We start from the raw sequence: 20,549 nt of genomic DNA, 5'->3' as shown, positions 1-20,549 counted from the left end.
TGTGAATGAAAAAAAGACCAAAGAAAGAGAGAAAGAAAGAGTACGTATGTGCATTTCTTTAAGAGAAGGATGCTTGTTATCTTCACACACACATACACACACGCACACACACACACACACACACACACACACACACACACACACACACACACACTGGCCCGCCTAGTGTATTTCCCTCCTGGCTTTCCAATTTAAATGCAAATGTTCCCAAATCGGACTCCACAAAGACGCAGAGGCAAAAATCATTTGACGCAGCGATGAATTATATATTTTAATTAAGCAGCCAAAAGAATCACGCCTATTCAGCTCTTTCCCCTCCAATAAGAAATGAATAAATAAATATGGAAGACGGGAAGAAGGAGGGAATAAATGGGAGGGGTCAGGGGAGGGAAGGATGGATGGATAAAGGGAGGAGGGTTTGTATTGAGTTTGTGTGATTGCAGCGCTAACCGCCCGTGGGCTATCATTATGTGAGCGATCTGAAGCTGTCAAATTTCAAAACTGTATTGTTTGCTGATAGACGGGCTAAATACCCCCACAGTTTCAAGCGCACGCACGCACACACACACACACCACACACACACACACACACACACACACACAGTTACTAGAGCGTTTGCACCCAGAGAATCCCAGATGCACATGCACACACACACACACACACACACACAAACACACACACACACACACACACACACATACCATTTGGGTTTTGATGGGCAAACCAGCACTTAGAAAATGAAGAGCAGAGATGGGGATTGTGATGCTCTGACAAGGGATGCAATTTTAATTTCACCCCCTGTCACTCTCCTCAATATCTGCTCAGATGAAATACATATGAACTGCCAATCACTCACACATACAAACAGACGCACACACACACGCTAAACACACAATCGTTCTCTCAGTCACATTCACGCTCGCAGACTCTCACTGTTTCTATCTTTCAAAGTCACAGGTGCGCACACACAAAGGCTCATCGCTTCATATAATGAAACTCAAAAGCAGACTTTATCTTTTCTTTTTTTCATTTTTTAAAGGCAAATGCCTCTCACTCCACTGTGAAGCATTTTTAAGATGGTTTAACTCCAACATGTAAGTTCCCCAGCTGCCTTAAAAATAAGGGAAGCGAAGTTGACTCATCATGAAGTTCAAAGTCATTTTAGGAGTTTTGGATGTAAAATGAACTGAGCTTGAGAGAAGAACTTCAACAGACATAAGATCTTTAGTTGAATCAGTTCAGTCACAATCATAATAACACTCAGATTGTTTGTCTTTTCACATATTCTCAGTTTATAGAGTCACTTTTCCATTTGAAGAACGCACGACTAAAACAACTTTTCTCACCAGTGTCTGTGCGATGAAAACATCTGATGCTGCTCCCAGCGACCGTGTTAAATTAGGGAATTAATTCAACACCAACCTTCCTCGTGGTTTGGATGTTTTTCACCATTATGAGAAGAAACAACCGCGACTTGCCGTCAGATGTATTAAAGATAGACATCAAGTTTCCATCATGTCTGTCTTCTTTAGACTACAAAAAGGAAGAGTCTCTGGAGAGGTTTCACTCTGAAAAGATGAATGCCGGGAAGTCTAATATGCTAATACGCTGATGATGTTTCTTTAATGTAATGAGCTGAGTGAACTGTCAGCAGTTTATCCAGTCGACTCATTATATAACACACTTCAAGTCTGAGCAACTCATGTTCTGAAAATACGATACCTAGAAAAAAAAAAAATGTAGATTTACTTATTGTTAATGAGAAAAAAGATTAGTTGACTGTGTTTCACAGTGCTGAAATCTACTCCTCTGTCATTATAAATAAAAAAACACCTGTGGATTTTTAACATTCATGTGTTTGTGTGTCTACATGTATGTTTGCACAAATAACATACAAAGAACACAAACCTTAATAGCACTATTACAGAACTTCACCCACTTTTCACTTAGAGAGTTTCTTTTTATTATTTTCCACGCAGTAAAAAGCAGCTTGCAGTGTAACTGTGCAGCAAAACACATATTAGAGCAAGCGTGATTAAAGCGAGGGTGCAAAATCTGTAAATGTTAGCTATGCAAATTGGAGTGCAGATCGGCATTCAACAGATGGAGCAGCAAGTGCAAGAAGTAGCTCAAACGTATCAACTACACATGCGACAACAACGCTCCCATGCCTCAAACAAACACAAAACAACAAGAAAAATGGATGCACACAAACATCTTCCTTCCCTGTCACTGCACACTTCAAAAAAGACAGTGTTGTTTAACCTATTAAAGCCGGTGAGAAGCGGATGCTTAAAACAGACGATTAAAATTATCCTCTATGGTTACCATTTATTGTTTACACCTCAGAGACTTTTAATATTGTTGTGCTACACAATCTAATGTATACGATTATCCACAGTTTAGAGTTTGAAATCAAATGTCATTTGATTTCCTGGTCTGCTGGAAAAGAAATAACAATGGGGAAATTTTTGAATATTTTTTTAATACAGAATAAAAACCAATTAGCTTATGATTATGTGTTTATTCTACATACTATGTCGCAGGACGCAAAGGCCAGACCAAAAGGAGACAATCGGATAACAAAGTGCAATCCTCAGGCTGTCTGTCGGCATTGTTTGCTTTCATTGCCAGCGCGCAATGAATCTTGGGATTGATTGGGCCACGAAGGATGTTCTTTTTTTGGTGTTTTATTCCGTCTCTTTCTTCTGGTTTTCATAATTTTCAGACAGTGTTGCAGGGAGTAACTTGAATGCCACTGTCTTAATGATTTCTAAAAAACCTCCCCAAAATCACTTTTTGTTGCTTCGACCAAAAAAGAAAAAGAAAAAAAAAAGCACACCTGAAATGTTATTTGAAAACCTCAGACTTCTTCAATTAATGAACTTGTGAAAGTTTTATGCTTTTATTTATTTTTTTGACAGAATGATTTTTGTGGTTTATGTAAATCTGTGTTTGATCTTCACTCTCATAACCTGTTTGAGTGTAAAAGCATTTTCTTTTCAAACACCATTAGTTTGGTTGTTCATGAGAATCCCTCGTGTGTTTAATGTCTTCGACTGTTTCATTGCCTTTTGACATTTTAGTCTGACTGTAAAAGCTTTTTCATGTTCTTGAACGTCACTCAGCAATGCTTGCAGATATGTCTCTTTCGTTCTGGGATGCTTAAACATGGTGTAGTGGTGTTCGAGATCAACCTTAACAAAAAGAGACAGGGAGAGTGAAGGATATGATATGTAGGAGGGGATCTGAGAAATACGAAGTGAAGTGGGTGAAAAAGACTCAGAGAGAGAGAGAGAGGGAGAGAGGGAGAGATGGTAAAAGGAGGAGGAAGAGTAAAAGAAAAAAAAAAGCAGCTGAAGCTAAACAAAGAGCAAGAGGTAATGGGAGATGACAGTGGTTTGTAACAGCTGGAGTCTTGCATTAAAAGAACAAGGAAATTCACTTTCCTTTCTTTGCCTCTATTTAGAGTGCTCACTCTGTTCTCCACACGCAGACACAAACACCTTACTCACAGCGAGTCTCAGCAGCGAGCAGACCCTCAGACAACCTCTGTCTGTAAGAGAGCCAACTATCTCTCCTCACTGATCAGAGGAGGGGGGTGGGGTGGGGGGGGTGGGAGACAGAGAAGAGGATCTGGGTTCATGCCCCCTTGTTGGCAGGCTTCCGCCCTGCTCAAGCGTCCTTGAACAGGATGGTGAATTCATACAAGCTCAAGTGGTGTAGATTTTTTATTTTTATTTATCTATTTGTTTGGAGCTGACCCTGACCTCTGACCTCATGTCTTTAAGCCATACAGAAGCAACATTTCAACATATACAATATGTTGCATATTACAGGTTAATTAGTCAGTTAGTTAAGACAGAGCCAGGCTCGGTGTTTTCCCCCGTCTCCACTTTTTGTGCTAAGCTACATTAGCAAAGTTAGCTGAGAGTGCCATCAAAAAAAAGGGGAAACAAAGCAACTCCCAAGATGACAAACTCTTCCTTTAACTTACAAGATAAGCTCTTTAAATTAAACCTCTTCAGTGGTATTGATATGCAAATGCATTTATTTGCCAAAATTTTGCAATTTTTTGACATTAAAGGAATGAATGATGCAAGATGCAAGATGGGGAGAAAGAAGAAAGACACTGAACGATAAGGAAACGGAGCAGCCTTCAACTCCTCATCTCTTATAAACAGGAAGTACCTGAATGTTAAAATTGAGGTTTTAAACATTTTACGAGGAAACAAGGAGGAAGTGGGAAGTCCGTGACGTCTTGTTGTTTCACATGAAAGCTGTGTGTTTGTGTGTGCTATACCTTTAAGAGCTGCTGGCCATAGCCCATCCCAGAGAGGATGGACCCATTAGCTGATGAACAGAAAGAGAGAGAGGGGTGTGTGTATGTGCGTATGTGTGTGTGTGGGTGTGTGTGTGTGTGTGTGGGGTGTTATACAGTGAAAAGGATAATAACAGTGAGAAGTAAAGAAAGAAAATCCTTTTTTTTTTTATAAAAAAGAAGGAGAGTTTGATGAGTGAGAAGGAAACAGAACAGGAAAGAGAGAAAGCTACTTCAGGGACTGTAATAGTGAAAGGAGACACTGACAGAGAGACTGAGATATTGAGATAGGACAGGAAGCAGCTATCTCTCCATCTCTTACATGGTGTCGTAGGTGTCTATGGGTCTGTCAGTCAGTCGGGACGACAGGTGGACACTCTCGCTCGCCGGCCCTCTGCCTCTCTGTCTGTCCCCCTTGCACGCGCTCCTCCAACGCTGATGACTTTGCTGTGTGTGTGTCTACAGATGGCAAACCTTGTGACATCGTTGTGCTGTGTAGTTCTGGCCGCGGTGGTGGTAGCCTACGCTCAGAGACGCAGTCAGCTTGGTGAGTATGCATTTTTATCTTCATTACCGCTGTCCCTCCTCCGTGCTGAGGCCCCTCTCTGTTTCTCCTTCTTCGATTTTGTTCCGGTCGACCCAGGCGGGACGGTTAACCTTGAATCTATTCTACTGTGCTCTTTTCTTCCCCTCAACTTTACTGTTACCCCACCGTGTCCCACTCTACTGTATTATCTCTCCTTTCCTCTACTCCAGTCTTTGCTCACTTAATCTCTTCTATACTTAGATACCCTTCTTCCTGCTGATGGTTTCTGTTGTTTTATAATACTGACAAAGCCAGTCATCTTTCTTTTTTCTATATAAACTTGATTTTATGTGTCTTGAGATCATTTGGAGAAACAAAAATTGCTAACCTTACTTTCTTTCTGCTTTTGTTTTTTTACATTGTGATTTAGTTGACCACTTGTGGAGCTAGGGTTAAGATTTTGTTGTATAGTTCCAGATGTTAGCCAAATACTTCGGTGCGTGTGATTTCGGTTTGAACTGCCGTGGCTGTTTATTCGCCGTGAGGTCAGCAGTTAAAAAAGCAAAATGTACCAGTCACTCACAAACAGAGAAACAATATCTGACCCAGTCTTCTAGTCATCCCTCACTGCCTGGTGCTAATATTTTGGCCACATTGCCAAGGCTACCTCCATAACAAATAAGGATTCAACAAAGAAGCCAGTCAGGTCAACTGATGATCATGAGCGTGTTTCAAATGATTTGTGTGCTGAGGTTTAGAGGGAGAGAAGAGAAGCTGAAAAGACCTTCATAATGCAGTGACTGCTTTTCTGAGAATTCACATAGGATGCATGACCATAAATTAGAGCATGTGTGTAAATGGTGTGTGTGTGTGTGTGTGCTTAACAGGGGAGTCAATTTGTCACTTGACTTTTAGTGGAGAGTGGCTATGGCTTATTAGCCAATGAGGCCAGGTCTGTTTAAGTCAGCTCACCCAAAGAAAGAGTCTTAGGAAGTCAGAAAGTCCCCAGTGACGCACATCACGATGTCACGAGGGTCATACTACACACACGCACACACACACACACACACACACACACACACACACACACACACACACACACACACACACACACGCATTAACTGAGCAGAAATGGCTTAGGGAATAGGAATGTTGTCTTTGAGGAAGTGAAAGTGAAAGAGGGAACCAAAAAGGATACAAGAAAACTGGACGAAATTGAAAAAATAGAGAAACGATGGGAGGGAAATGGAAGCGGACAGACGGACAGATTGAAAATGAAACTCAGGAGGAATAACAATTGATGCTTGATGGGGAAGAGTCCAGGTTAAAGCACGGAGAAAATAAGTGTTGTGTGTTGAAAGCCTAAGACTACTACTACTACTTTATTTTAATACAACTTTAGTCTCTTAAAATAAATGGAAATCAAGTTAAACTCCTGAACCTCATTGTATATGTTCTCAATATTCTTTTCAGCTTAAAATGTAGCTGTATCGTGATGATCGATCTTTATCTATTTTTATTTTGGGTGTTTTTCAGATGAGCTGAAAGAAGTGAAGGGAGAAAAAGGTGAAAAGGCAGGACTGCAGGGAATAACAGATATAGATAGAGCGAGGAATGAATAACATGAATAGAAGAAAGAGAGCTGTCAGTTCCGTCTTTGGGAAGAATTGTATGTGTGTGTGTGTGTGTGTGTGTGTATGTGTGTGTGTGTGTGAGCAAGCGAGCACTGTAGTGTAGCTGTCACTGTCTATCACTTGCCTTTGTTTTCTGTGCTACATGGGACCAGCTGCCACACACACATACACACACACACACACACACACGCCTGCAACATGAGTGCACAAACCTATACAGAATTACAAATACAAGATAACACACAAATACCCAAATATGAAAGGCAATCATAACAAAGGCATCACCAAATATCAATAATATAGTAATAGTATTGCCAGATATACCTTTGCCCCCAGTATCATGTGCACACATACACACACACACACACACACACACACACACACACACACACACACATACATACACATCTGTCCGTCTTGGAAAGTGCCTTGTTTCTCTGACAAATTGCAAGCCTGTTTGATTGACAGGAATCCCTGGGGTATGCCGCACTTGGCATGGAGTGTGTAACACACACACACACACACACACACACACACACACACACACACACACAACACACACACACACACACACACACACAAACACACAGTGAGAGAAAGAGACTAACACATGTGCACACACACATACATATTCAATACAAAGGGATGGAATGGGAAGAACTCTCTTATTAGGTTTGACTCAGTTGTACAAAATGCACATGTGTGTACCTATGTGTGTATGTACCATCTATGTGTGTGTGTGTGTGTGTGTCTGTGTGACATAGAGAGAATGGGAAATCCATTTGAGACGTCATAATTAATGGCAGCAGTGCATTGCTGAACAATGAGAAACACTGGTGGAAAACATTTACGAACAAATAGATACATGCGCCGCACATATAGAAATCAATGTTGTCTGGATGATGGAGGGACGGGAAGTAAAGGAGAGACAGACAAGGGAGAGAAAGACACAAAGAGATGACAGACAGACAGAAGGGATGATAGAGGATCGACAAGTATGGCAAGAACTCATTAAAAAAAAAATAAAATAAGGAAAGAAAATCATGTGTGAAGTACAGAGTCAGATGGAGCACATGCATGAAGAAATACCCTTTGATAAAGATTTGATTAATGTCAGAAAAGCTGTCATTATCCCTTTGTGTCAAGTACACATTATCCATAATCCATGCTTTGATTCAAATATTAAATAAATAAATGTTTCTAGAAAAAAAAAAAAAATCCAAATGTGATTATGAATTCAGGAATAATCAGAGTAAGTGGTTGCGATGAGACTTAAGAGTCATTTCATATGAAGCATGAACAGAAATCTCAGAAAATAAACAGATAAAAACTGTTTTACCTCTTATTCAATGATTCTAATACTGGAGCGAATAAAATTAAATAAAAAATCTACTATATGAATGGATTTGGATTAGTTATTAAAATCACATTAAGGCCTGAGAAGCAACATCTGACATGTAAATGATCCAGTATTTCATGGGCAAATATCGCTGTATGTCATTCACTGTGTATTTCCACTAATGCTGCATAATTCAGCAACTGGACTTTTTCCTCCCAAGTATAAAAACTTTTTATAAGTTCATTGAGTGTGTCATTTCCATTCAGCTTTCGTGATGTGATTGATTTGAAGAAAAAAAACTCTTGGATAGAAACCCCAGCAAAGGAAACAACAGTCTCATAATGAAACCCCACTTGACAAAACAAAAAAAGCAAAAGAAAACGAAAATAATTGAAAGCTTTAAACCCGCAGAGAAAGGGAGTGAGACTTCCTTGAACATGAATTTGATTTTTGATTGCCAGTGAAAAACAGACGACGAGATGGTAAGAGGGGGAATGGGAAAGATATTGGGTAGGTGGAAAAGAAACAAGGCAGACACAGGAAACGACATGAGAGAATACAGAACAGATGACAGACGAAGAGACAAGAGTGAGAACGTGGGAGACGCGGAGTCAGAGAGGGCCAATGCTGATAACAGTCAGTTATTCAGACTGTTTTTTATGGTATATTACTCATACGCATATACACAAACAACTCTTGATATCCATAAGATAACACAAAGCATGGCTTTAGCCTTACAATAAACTTCAGTGCCAGTATAAACCAGAGAGCAACTGTCAACATGAATTTCCTTGAATATTTACAGCTCTTAGCATCTATGTTAACAACCATTTCCCTGCTGTCCTTAAGCAAGATGCTGAATGTCAACTAGTTCCAGACACGCTGTGCTGATCCGCTGACCCTGACCTCTGAACCTCCTGTGGTCAGGTTGGAGGAGAAAGGGAAAAAAAGTCTTTCAAGAATTAACAACCTAATTTTATTCAGTAGTATTAGATAGACAACAGATTGCTTTGCCAGCACAGTCTCGTGGTGATGAGATGAGTTAGCCTCTATCAGTATTTGCCAGTTGCCAGGAGGTAAAGATGATAATGACGGTGGTATTGTATTGTCAAATACTTCAAATCTATTCTGCTATACTGGAATTATATTATATATACATATACATATATATATAATTATATATATATATATATATATATATATATATAATTATATTATATTATATTATATTTGTGAAGACCTCTAAAACTTCACTGCCAGGAGGTGAGTGCGTCGTCTAGTGTTTGGATTACTTGAAGAATTGACTATCCAACTGATGACTTATGAAAAACGAGAACGAGAATCCCTTCTTATGGTCTTCACACACAGACGCAGTTAAAAACTGAATTTTCAAATGAAACAAAACACATTACTCATTGCTGCTCTGGATGTCTCTGCTTCTTCCAGATTATTCTATTTCAGCAGTGATACCATCATTCACATTACATACAAAGTGAATCCTCTCATGCATGGAGAACCTGATGATTGATCACTTACATAGCCAAAATAAACCTTACTTTCTCTCGCTGTTTGTCTTAATCCTTTTTTGTCTCTTTATATTCACCTACTCCTCCCTCACCCTTCTCTCTCTCTGTCTTTGGTTCTATCTTATTTTCAATCCTGAGATACACCAGAAAGTTCCTAGTCAAAGCAATACAATGCCATTAACGAGGTGCCTTACACAGTAAATACTGAGAACAAGCACAACACGAATATCAATGAGCAAAGTACAAGAACAATCAATAGAAAGTGGAGGAAGGCAGCAAAATAAATTAAGAAAATTAAATACAGCATGAGGGAAGTAGGGAAGCAATTGGGATTGTTTACTCAGAGTTTGAGTGAATTTTGTATTTTGGTTTTATTATAACTGCAGTTACATCTGCTCCTTCACCACCGTCTCTTCCTTGTAGTGTGTGTGTGAGGGAGAGTGTATGTGAGAGAGAGAGGAAGTGTGTGAATGCAGTGACATCATGCTTTTCACTGAGAGAGCATGTTATTTATTGGAGTCCATATCCTGATTGAGAGACGAACGTTTCCACTCATAATCATTCCCCCCAGCTCTCCGTCTCCCTGCCACTATGTCTTCATGCCTCTCTATTTCCCTTCCCCCTCACCCACTCGATACTTCACCCTCTTCCTCCACTTCACCGTCCACATCATCCACACTTGTTACCCTCCCATTTTCTCTTCATTTTTGTCAGCCTTCTCTTCTTTCTTCGTCTCTCTAAATTCTATATATTACCTTATCTCTCTGGATCTTTTTTTTCTCTTTATGCCCCATTTCTATCTCCACCTCCTCTTCTCCCATCCCTCAATCCATCACCCAAATGGTCAACAGCAGATTTATTGGCCATGACATCATTTGCCACTGACGCTACACCGCCGTCACTAAATGTTTTTGTGTTTCCTTTCTGCCCTCTACTGAGCTTCTTTACCTCACATTGATTCCATCTAATTACTATGGACAGAGGAGAGAGAGCGGAGGAGAGGCAGCGAACAGGAAAGAGAACGAATGAGAGACAACAGGAGAGTAAGCGGTTAACTCTCACACTAATTCTATGGTATTACAGCTGTCAAAGCTGTATTTATTTCTTAAGGATTTGACACGTGCTGCCATAACTTTCCAACATGCCTGGGCATGCGCTTTGCTACTCTACAGACTTATTTATCCACACCCTTGTGAATGGATCATGTTAAATGTTCAAATTAAATTAATCCTTGTGATTTTTTTTAACCCCCCCTCTATTGTGCATGACAGCCAAGTCTAATCTAATTCATGTGCATGTGCACATGCTCATGGGCGGATGTAATTAGCATTAATAGCTATGGACTCCAAAAGTGAGTTGTCGGATGGAAAAAGGTCTTTCTTTCTCTTTTCACTCATTAAACACAGTCCATACATGTTATTATGTGAGTATTTTTATTTACTGTTGCTTATAGTCTAAATAGAAATGTTGGATATCAGAAGAGAGACTGCTGTAATTGCAGGTGCTCTACTGAGTGAAATTAAGTAGCTTTTTAATGTAATGAGTTTTTTAAGAGGCCATTTGTAAGTTTTCTCTGCTGAATGTGGTTTCTTCTAGGAGCATGTGGTAGTGATTGTGGCTTGATAAGAACCTCAGCCATTGTTGCCTGTATAACAGAAGAGCTAATAACAAGACAGATTGGAAGCTACAGTGTAACAAGACGGAGGCTAGCTGGTTAGCAAACTAACTGATGGCTGTAGGCGCCTTGGTGGCTCACCTGGAAGAGCACCTACCACATAGGCTAAGTACTAACCGCAGCCGCCATTGGTTTGAATCCAACCTGCTGCATGTCATCCCCTCTCTCTCTCCCTGATCTTCCTATCATTCACTCACTGTACAGTGCACATAGGAATAAATGCAAAAATACCTGAAAAAATAACTTTAAAAAAAAACAAAACGTTGGCATTGCTTTCCACCACTGGAGACAGCTCCTGGCAAGTAAAAGTATTAACTTTGATGCTGAACTCATAACGTTTCCTCTAGACTGGTAGGTAAACGGATGTTAATGCTAATGTGGGCTAGGTAGCATTAGCATATCTTAAGAATAGCTCCTTTAAGTATTCCAAATGCATAAATTGCAAAGTGACTTACCATTATACTTTTTTGGTTCAGTCTGGAGGGTTTATCATGTAGGTTTGATATCCAAGTGATTTTCATAATAAAACAAAACAAATACCACAAAAGGGATGCAAAGAAAAAAAAATCTTACATGAACATGTACAGTATATTCACATAGAGTAAGAAAAATCACCACAAGTAAAGTAAAATCAATGGGTTTTGATGACAAGACAATGAGAGAGGTTGGACTATTAAGTTCACAGACATAATTCAGGACATGTCCGCCAAACTAAAAGCGCTCATGATGAAAGGACTTGAAATATTAGCTGCTGTTTGTCATTTGTGTTTCTGCATGCTTTTAGAAGCACAAAAGACAAATCTAGACAACTAAATGTGATCCATTATTCATGGAATTCAACCAAACTGTGATGTGTCATTGGAGGAAGCAGACAGCTGCTGTAAATAAGCAAATAAGCACATAAATTGATGTCTGTGTGAAGTGTGTCTGTTTGTCTATATGTGTAAGCCGTGCATGTGCCGGCAGGGAACCTTGTTTGTGCTCATTATCTTGAGTAGCACTCAGTGTAATCAGTGTTTCCTGTTTGGCACAGTCTTTGTATTAAATTCAAGATGGAGCTCAACCAATTGATTGACTGACTGGATTGGCAGATGGATTACAGTCTGACTGACTGGATGACTGGCAGAGAGGCAGAGTAAGGTAATACTAATCCCATTGAGTCATGGCTTTGAAATGCAGAAAATAAGGTAAACATGTCTATGATGTTGCCAACAAAAAAGAAGCAAAAGCAGAAAAAAAAAAAACCCAGAAAATAATAACACCTTTAAAGTGAAAGCAAAAAATCCCATTTACGAAAATTTGTGTTCATAAGCAAACGTGAAGCCGTGCAAACATCCTGAGTTTTTTATAATTTCTTTGTACACTATAAAGAAACTGAGAATCTTGTATATGGCACAAGCTGAATACTTTTTAATATGGTACTTTTACACCTAATTTAATATACTGCATATTTAAGCAGTAAGTGTGTGTATAGCTTACAGTAATAAACACCACTACTGTATAGTTGATTGGATGGGTGGTTGGCTTGATGGAAAAACAAAACAGTAGACAATGATTTGGCTGACAATTTCTTGCTCAATGTAACAGTATTGCATCCCTACTGTAGGAAAACCAGCCAGACAGACTGGCTGGCCAACTGAGGGTCTCTCTGTTTGCAGAGAGTCTGAGAAGATACAACAGCAGATAGAGCGGTTGGTTGACACTGATACAGAGGTTATGTTGTTGATAGGCTGGCTAGATTATGGTACTGGATGTTTAAAAGAGTGGTTGGAGGTATTTTGAGGAGGGAAAGAAAGAATGATAATAATTATACATTGCAGTACTAATGCAATACACTGTCAGTGGCATTTTCAAGGGAGGGGGAAGGGATAAGATGTTGCAATGAAAGCTACACAGAGAGGAGCTACAATGGGAGCCTTATAAAAAGTGAAGAGGACAGAATATCAAAAACATTATTAGTTGAAACAAGATCAAATCCTGACAGGTAGAGAACAGAGAAGCTGCGGCTCCAACATCATAGTCGGTGAGTTTATAGCTACATACTTTGGCAGGTGAGCTGGCACCAGGGCCTGCATTAAGACCTGAAAGAGCTAGTTGTATGAAATGTTTTGCTGTTCATCATACAAATAAACGTACAAACCTATGTATGTTTTTTACTGAGTCCAAGTTCCTCATGCACTTATATAATATATCCAACCGTCCATTTTTCTGAATTGTATGTGGATGGGTAGCGGTGGCAGCATGTTTAGCAAGTTAGTCCAGACATCCCATTCCCCAGCAAAGTTTTCTAGTTCCTCCTGGTGGATTCCAAGGTATTTCTGGCCCAGATGAGATATATAATCTCCTCAGTGTGTTCTGGGTCTACATTCAGCACTCTTACCAGTTAGATGTTTCTGGAAAACCTCCAATGGAGGGCACCCAGGAGGCATCCTGATCAGATGCCCGAACTGTCTCATTTCAAGATGAAAGAGCAGTGACCAGATGTCCAAGCTCCTTACCCTGTCTCTGAGGTGTGAGCACAGCCAGGAAACTCATTTCAGCCGCTTGTATTCGATTTCTCTTCCTTTAGGTCACTACCCAAAGCTAACGACCATAGGTGAGGGTTGAAACATAGATCGACTGGTATATCAAAAGCTTTGCCTTCCTGCTCAGCTCTCTCTACACCACAACAGTCTGGTATAACGCCTGCATTACTGCTGATGCTGCACCAATCTGCCTGTCAATCTCACGCTCCATTTCACTCTCAGCTGTGAACAAGACCCTGAGATACTTGAACTCTGTCACTCAGGGCAGTAACTAACTCCTTACATGGTAGGCGCAATCCACTGTTTTCCACCAGAGGAGAATGTGGCCTCAGACACATTCAACGACAAACCGACGACAAAGTGTGAATTGAAGGTTGCAGAAGCACACTCTTCTCCTCTTACACAATGCCCAAGGCGAAAACCCAAACAATGTATGTAGACTTGCACATTTACATGCAATACTGTGAATAAAAGCAGATGGGGGTTAGGGTTGTAGTTCGACAAAATCTTTTCAAATGTGAATCCAGTATCATATCTGCCAATCAAATCTGAATCCATTTGAATCTTCAAGTGTTATCAAGGCAGTATGGGCTCCACTTTTAGCAACTATAAGTAATGGCATCCAAAAAAAATGTATCTGGGACATTAAAATATGTGCCAGATATGAAATTGTTTTACTAGAGAAGACTGACCTCTCTGTTGGTCTTTTTGAAAAGCAAAAATTCACAGTCCACTTGTAATTGTAGAGTGGTTATTATCTTCATCATCATCATCATCATCATGTTACAGTACTCATAGAATACTCAATGTTAATTTCCAGCCACAGTAAATTAATATGGATATTTTATCAACCTGAAAGTGGATCCAAAACGGAACTGGCATCCGGAACACAACCCTAATGAGGAGGCCCCCCTCTAAACACATGGAAACACAATCATCCACTCTGTCTTCCAGCCTGTGTTTTCCCTCCTAAATGTGTGTCACATGCCATGAATTTGAGTGAGAGGCAAAAGACTAAATGTGAGATATGAGAAAACAAATATTCGTAGAATCCATTATTGTGTAGTAGTGAATGGTCTGTAATTGGTCCTGGATAGACACAGGGTTCCCGACTGTCTGATAAAATCGGTCTGGTAATGGACCATTTCCAACCAATTGCAGTCCTTTATGCTAAGATATGGAATCTCGGAATCTCACTGTCTGAGCCGTGTGTTTGCATGATGTCTGTGTATGAGTGTGTGTGTGTGTCTTGTCCAGCGCCTTTAACTCATTAATCTTTTAGAAGGGATTCCCAGTAAAGCTTTGATCAAGGCTCTCTCTCTCTTTTTCTTTTTCTCTGATGGCTCCTTCCCAAAAGTCTGAAGCAGTTAAAAATACTGTACATTCACATGAACATATCAGTTCAATGTCACTCACAAAACCCTTAAATAAGCGCAGAGGCTGAATGATGATCTGTCCATCCTAAAGTATTAGAGTCATGATACCTACTCTGTCCATCTTATTACTGTGTTTTCGTCTTCCTGACCCTGGTGTGTTGGCAGATGATATAGATTTAGTACTGAAGATTGCAAGGATGATTAAAAGAGTTTGTTTACTGGTGACACTGTCAGTTTAGATGAATCTTGTTATGGCATTGAATGCTTTGCATCTGGCAGATGAATGCAGTGAGGATTTTAATGGTAAAAATGACTTGGAAAGAAGTAAAAAAGAAATAAACGAGAAACGCTGCTGATATTGATGACTCGCAAAATGAGGCTTTAAGGTCACATAAGCAGGTTTTTGCTTGCTCTTTTGTTTATAAGTTTAGTTGTTAGTTAAGTTAAGTCGATTGGCCCCAGTTTGATACAGATCTATCAGCAGCCCTATTCCGAAGTCACAGATGGATAGTGTCCTTTCAACTACAGAGATATTAGTTTATTGAACACTGTATATAAATCACACTCCCTCATCCTCAGTGGGAGAATAATGACCATGCTTGAGAAAGCAATATCTTGTCTGACTCACAGAACTGTTTTAGAAAAGGCAGGGCCCGTATTGACCACATTTGTACAAAATCATTGTCAATAAATTCTTTCTTTGAGCTACTGATTGTTTTTGTATTAAATTTCAAACTGAGTTTCTTTGGGAAAGACAAACAAAGCCTCTAACCTCTGACCCCACCCCCCCCCCTCATTTCATCTGAATCCCTCTGATATGGCCTTCCAAAATTGAAAAGGAACACAATACGTGAGATGTGCACATGAACACAATTGAGCAATGAGCTCTCTTTGCTGTCGTCCTTCAGCCTTGCTTTATCTCTCCACACTCCTGTCTCTGTCTCCATCATCTCTCCCTTCTCCTACCCCTCCACCTCTCTTAGAATAACTTTCATTAACAACACCCGACAGACAAAAGACAAGGTCCTTGATGCTTGACATTCAGCGACTGTTAAGTCAAAGTCGCCAAGTTCCTCTATTCTGTTGTTTTCTTGGTTTTTCGCTCTGCCTGCACTTCTCTCTTTCAAACACACTCTTAAGATGAAAGTGGAGGCAGGACGAGGAGGACACACAGGTGAAACTGTATCAGTCAGTGTGTACACTCTCATTTTGGCTCACACAATTCATTAAAAGAACCAAATAATATGAGAGTGCTAGCATTTCTGTGTGTGTGTGTGTGTGTGTGTGTGTGTGTGTGTGTGTGTGTGTGTGCGTGTGTGTCTCTGTTGCCTAATGTGAGTCATTTATGGAAGTGTATTCTAATGAGGCTTACAGCAGGTCACAGCCAGCCAGTGTTTAATGACAAATAAATGGTGAACAGAGTGCTGCAATGGCTTTAGGGTCAGACAGCATTTAGCGTTTTGGAGCTGTGGCAATAAATTATGTTACTGAGTGTTGAGTCATGAACAAAAACACACCTACAAAAAAATTATAATAAAAGATGGACACATGCAGTATACAGCTTCTTATATGCTAATTGTGACGAATGTTACTTTAAGAATGGAAATGATCCTCTACTGTAATTCATCAGGCATGTTAGCGTGTGTGTGTGTGTGTGTGTGTGTGTGTGTGTGTGTGTGTATGTGTGTGTGTGTCTAGTATAAGTACTCCTCGTAATCCTGTCAGGAATTTTTCAACCACCGCTTCAGTGACCTGACACCATATTGTACGTGTGAGTGTGTGTGTTTGTGTGTGAGTGTGTGTGTGTGTGTATGTGACTCCTTAGATACAGGTGTTTCTATTTCTACTGTGTGCGCCAGTGTTAATGTGTGGGAGAGACTCAGTGTGTGTGCACGCTCTGCCATGTGTGTGCATATACGTGTGCGTGTATGGTTCAGTGACTTTTTACATGTGGTTGCTGTAATGCCCTGATTAACTTTCCACTACCCTGTTGTGCAGCTAAACGAGTGTGTGGGTGTCCGCTTGTTTGCATCTGTGTTGGAGCATAATTGTAGCGGAGGGAAATACACGTACAAGTAAAGCAGAGGTAAATATTTGGGGGGATTAGGAATTATAAGTTTCAAGTTATTAACCTTACTTTGGAGGGAAGCGGTAGTTCTAACATCCTGTGATTGGCTCTTAGGCGTTTCAGTATATTTCCAATTACTGCGCCATACAAATATAAACCTCAGCACTTTTTTTCACCATGCTGTGCAAAAGGCCTCCTGAGTATACATAGTGATAGCCTACGTTATTGTATGGTTTATTTATACTTAATTTAGTATTACATCAGTTGCTCCTATGCTTTCACAGTGCAGTTAAACGCTCAGTGCTTTAAATGTAATAGTACTGCTCATGATATTTTCTAAAACAAATAAACAGTACAGTGTAGTAAAATAGTTCTTTCTCTTCCTATGTTAAAGCAAAGGTAGCTCAGTGTTCTTAATGCATCCAACTGTCTCACTAATGTCCCCTGTGTCCCAAAGACAGTAAAATAGATGTGCTGAAAATGGTTTCAGAAAAGCTGGTGTTTCTTTTTTGGATGAAATAAAAATCCTGCTCTCCTGGTGTTTGAGAGCGAATGCTCAGGCTGAGGCAACAGTGAAAACAAGAGAACCACCTGCGCTTGAAAGAAAGAAATCAACTTAACAAATCAATTCATTTTAGTCATTAAAAAAGGCTTTTCATTTGTAGATGAATAGAATGTCCCCTCTATTGATTTGAGTGACCATTTGCAAGATGGATTTTGTGTTTCCAGAGCCATTTTGTTGATTCCAAACCATTAAATCTCAAGTTGTGTTTTCTTGTGCCATTAAAATCACTGAGCCCCCAATAGTTCCCCCAATTCCTCCTGATAGACTGTTCAATAAGTTAATGTTGCCAGGAACCTAATGTAATTCCAGCCAGTATGAGCGGAGTTTTGGCTAATGTTGCTTCGCAATAAAACTTTGTTCCAAGACATTGGAAGTGAATCACCAGAGGCTTAAAAGGGGTCTCAGACCCTTCAGTGGTGCAACACTTCTAAATATACACATTTAATTTGATGTATTGTGAAGAGAAAAAGCCTTCACTGTGACGCATTGTGGCGAGAAAGTAGAAGAGTGGCAGGGGGAAAAGATTGCCATTTATCACATTGAACTTCAGTTTAATTTAATTCAGTTCAACTTTATTGTCATTCCTCTCAACTAAAGTCATTCCGCTAAAATCAAGTGCGCGAAGAAACACAAAAAAGAAACAACTTTCTGAGTGCAATGAAGCAAAAGGAGAGTGGAATGAAAACACAACAGTGAACGCCAAGACGGAAACTAGAAAAGAAGACAAAACAATGGAACCAAATACCAACAGTAAAGTGAGAGTAACTGGTGCATAAGATTTAATAATAACAGTAATACCACATCCCGGATGTACCTATTAAGGCGCTGGGGAGTGTATAGAATTTAAATGTTGCATTCAATCCAAACAATAAGTCAAAAATAAAACTGATGACACTGCCTCAGTGTATTATGTTGGGAAAATGAAAATGAGGCAGATAACTGTGCGTTTGACAGATTAAAGCCTCAGGAAACTCATTTGACATATTAAAAAAGCAATAGTTAGAAGAAGGACATTGCCCTAACCTCCTTTAGTCTGAGGCCCTCACAGGAGCAGCAGTCGATTAAAAGAAATAATAAAATAAACATAAAACATAAATGTCTTTGCAATAGTACCTGGAGTGGATTTTTTAGCTTTGAATATTTTGAGTTCTTGTTTTTCTGTCTGGAAAAGATCTTTTTTTTTTTTTTTTTTTTTTTTTTGCAGTTTGAAATGACAAAGGTTTGTCTTGTACCGTCACTTGGCGCTTGTGTCTCTGTCAGTTTGTATTTCTTTAGAAAAACTTTTTGAAAAGAGAACATCTAGGTATACGGCAGCGCCGTAAGCCAATACCCTTGTAGTGAAGAAAGGAAGCCACGTTGGCTGAAAAAAAAGGGAAACAAAACAAAAAGAAAAACATTACAACATTTCTGAAAGAGATGTTCGTCCTTGTAGAGGAGAAGCAACAAAAGAGAGTAAAGCAGAGGAAGTAGGAAGTGTGTGCATATTTGTGTTCATGTCCATCTTCAAGAGTGAGTGTGTGTATGTGCGTGCGTGCGCGAGTGTATTTGTGTATTTATTGCCCATGACTTTGTGGAAGGACAGTTCTATCTCCCTCAGTTGAAGTGTGATTTTCTGTGGAAGAATGGATACATACAGAAAACCATTCGCTTCCCAAACCCTCATACTGTATTGTCTAGGGACAATAGCCTCTCTTCACTCCTTTCAAATTCAAATTCCCGTAGCTTTCTTGTCCATCATGCTGACAAAACACTGACTATAGCTCTGAGATATTGAAAGTCCGCAGTGCCTTAAAGAATAGTGACAGTGACACACACACACACACACACGGGATGAAAAATATGCACATATATAAAACCCGCACTAACTTATTCACATTTTGTTTTCTCATATGAATTTCTATGTGAGTTCCTACATTGGCTACAATCCATTGGGGAACCTTTGAGTCATTGGGTGACGACTATTTACACTGCAAAGCAGCTCCTCGATGCATCACCTTGTGCAAGACGGTGTTTGTGAATCTGTAATCTTTGAAGGTCAATCCAGCAGTAAAACAGAAACATTTGGAGCTGTTGTCAATCAATGTAGTTGAAATGCCCTGTTAAAACAAAACCTGCACCAGCTAACTGGCTAACTAGTAGTAGCGATGTGGTTTCCATGGTGCGGAGCCGTGTTACCAGTTCACTGAACCTCACCGCCATGCCGACAAATAAAGTACATGTACTACACATACCATTATCACTAGAGGAGGCAGAGGAGTAACTAAACACAGAACAAGAGAGAGCAGGAGAGCGAGAGGGAGAGAGAGAGAGAAGCCATCGCTGACTGCTAAGATAAAGTAACTAGCAGACCTGAAGAACGTATAAACAGCTGGATTAGCGAGAGAAAGAGAGCTGTGAGTGATTGAACGGAACTAATGTACGTTTAAATATACATCAGTAATTAGCCACTGTAAAAAAATAAATAATAAAAAAAAAAGCTAAAATAGCTGAACATAGCAGCAACACCTGCCAACACCAGCAACCGGAAGTGACTTACCGCAGCACATCAGCACGTTCTGTTTATTTCACAATTAAAAGAAAACCTAAAAAATGTTCTAAAAGTAATAGAAAAAATAGAAAATCCTGTCTCAGTCTGAGAAGTAGACTGCTCCACTTTGCTGGAAAATACAAACATAAATTCATTCAGCACAAGTGGTTTACCACTTGAAACACAAGATGGGATTCTGAAAATAGTGGGTGCTGAGATTTCAGTGAGTGTTTTTTGCCTCAAGTTCTTGCAAATGGCGTGATGGCCTAATGGTTTGGGAGATAGTTCCATTATTAATAGATAACAGTCTGGCTCTGTACAATAAACACATGCCCTTAAGCAAGACACTGAAGCCCAGCTTGCTCCATCATTGTCAGACATGCAACCGAGGCGCTGCCTTGGGACATCACATTGCATAATCCGCCAGGACTAACAGGTCATTATGCAGTGTAATGTCCTATCATAG

General features: G+C 39.8%; 1 protein-coding gene across 1 annotated transcript in view; it reads left to right on the top strand.

Annotated features, from left to right (window-relative positions):
• The window catches only part of cntfr (ciliary neurotrophic factor receptor), a 233,782-nt gene that overhangs the window by 88,026 nt on the left and 125,207 nt on the right, over positions 1–20,549 (top strand). The window contains exon 3 of the mRNA XM_056403983.1: positions 4,788–4,869. Within this exon, the coding sequence (XP_056259958.1) occupies positions 4,788–4,869 (82 nt within the window). The remainder of the gene's footprint in view (positions 1–4,787; positions 4,870–20,549) is intronic.

The sequence above is a fragment of the Seriola aureovittata genome, chromosome 18, assembly GCF_021018895.1.
Source record: "Seriola aureovittata isolate HTS-2021-v1 ecotype China chromosome 18, ASM2101889v1, whole genome shotgun sequence".
Taxonomy (NCBI): domain Eukaryota; kingdom Metazoa; phylum Chordata; class Actinopteri; order Carangiformes; family Carangidae; genus Seriola; species Seriola aureovittata.
This window is presented reverse-complemented; position numbering and strand designations above follow the sequence as displayed.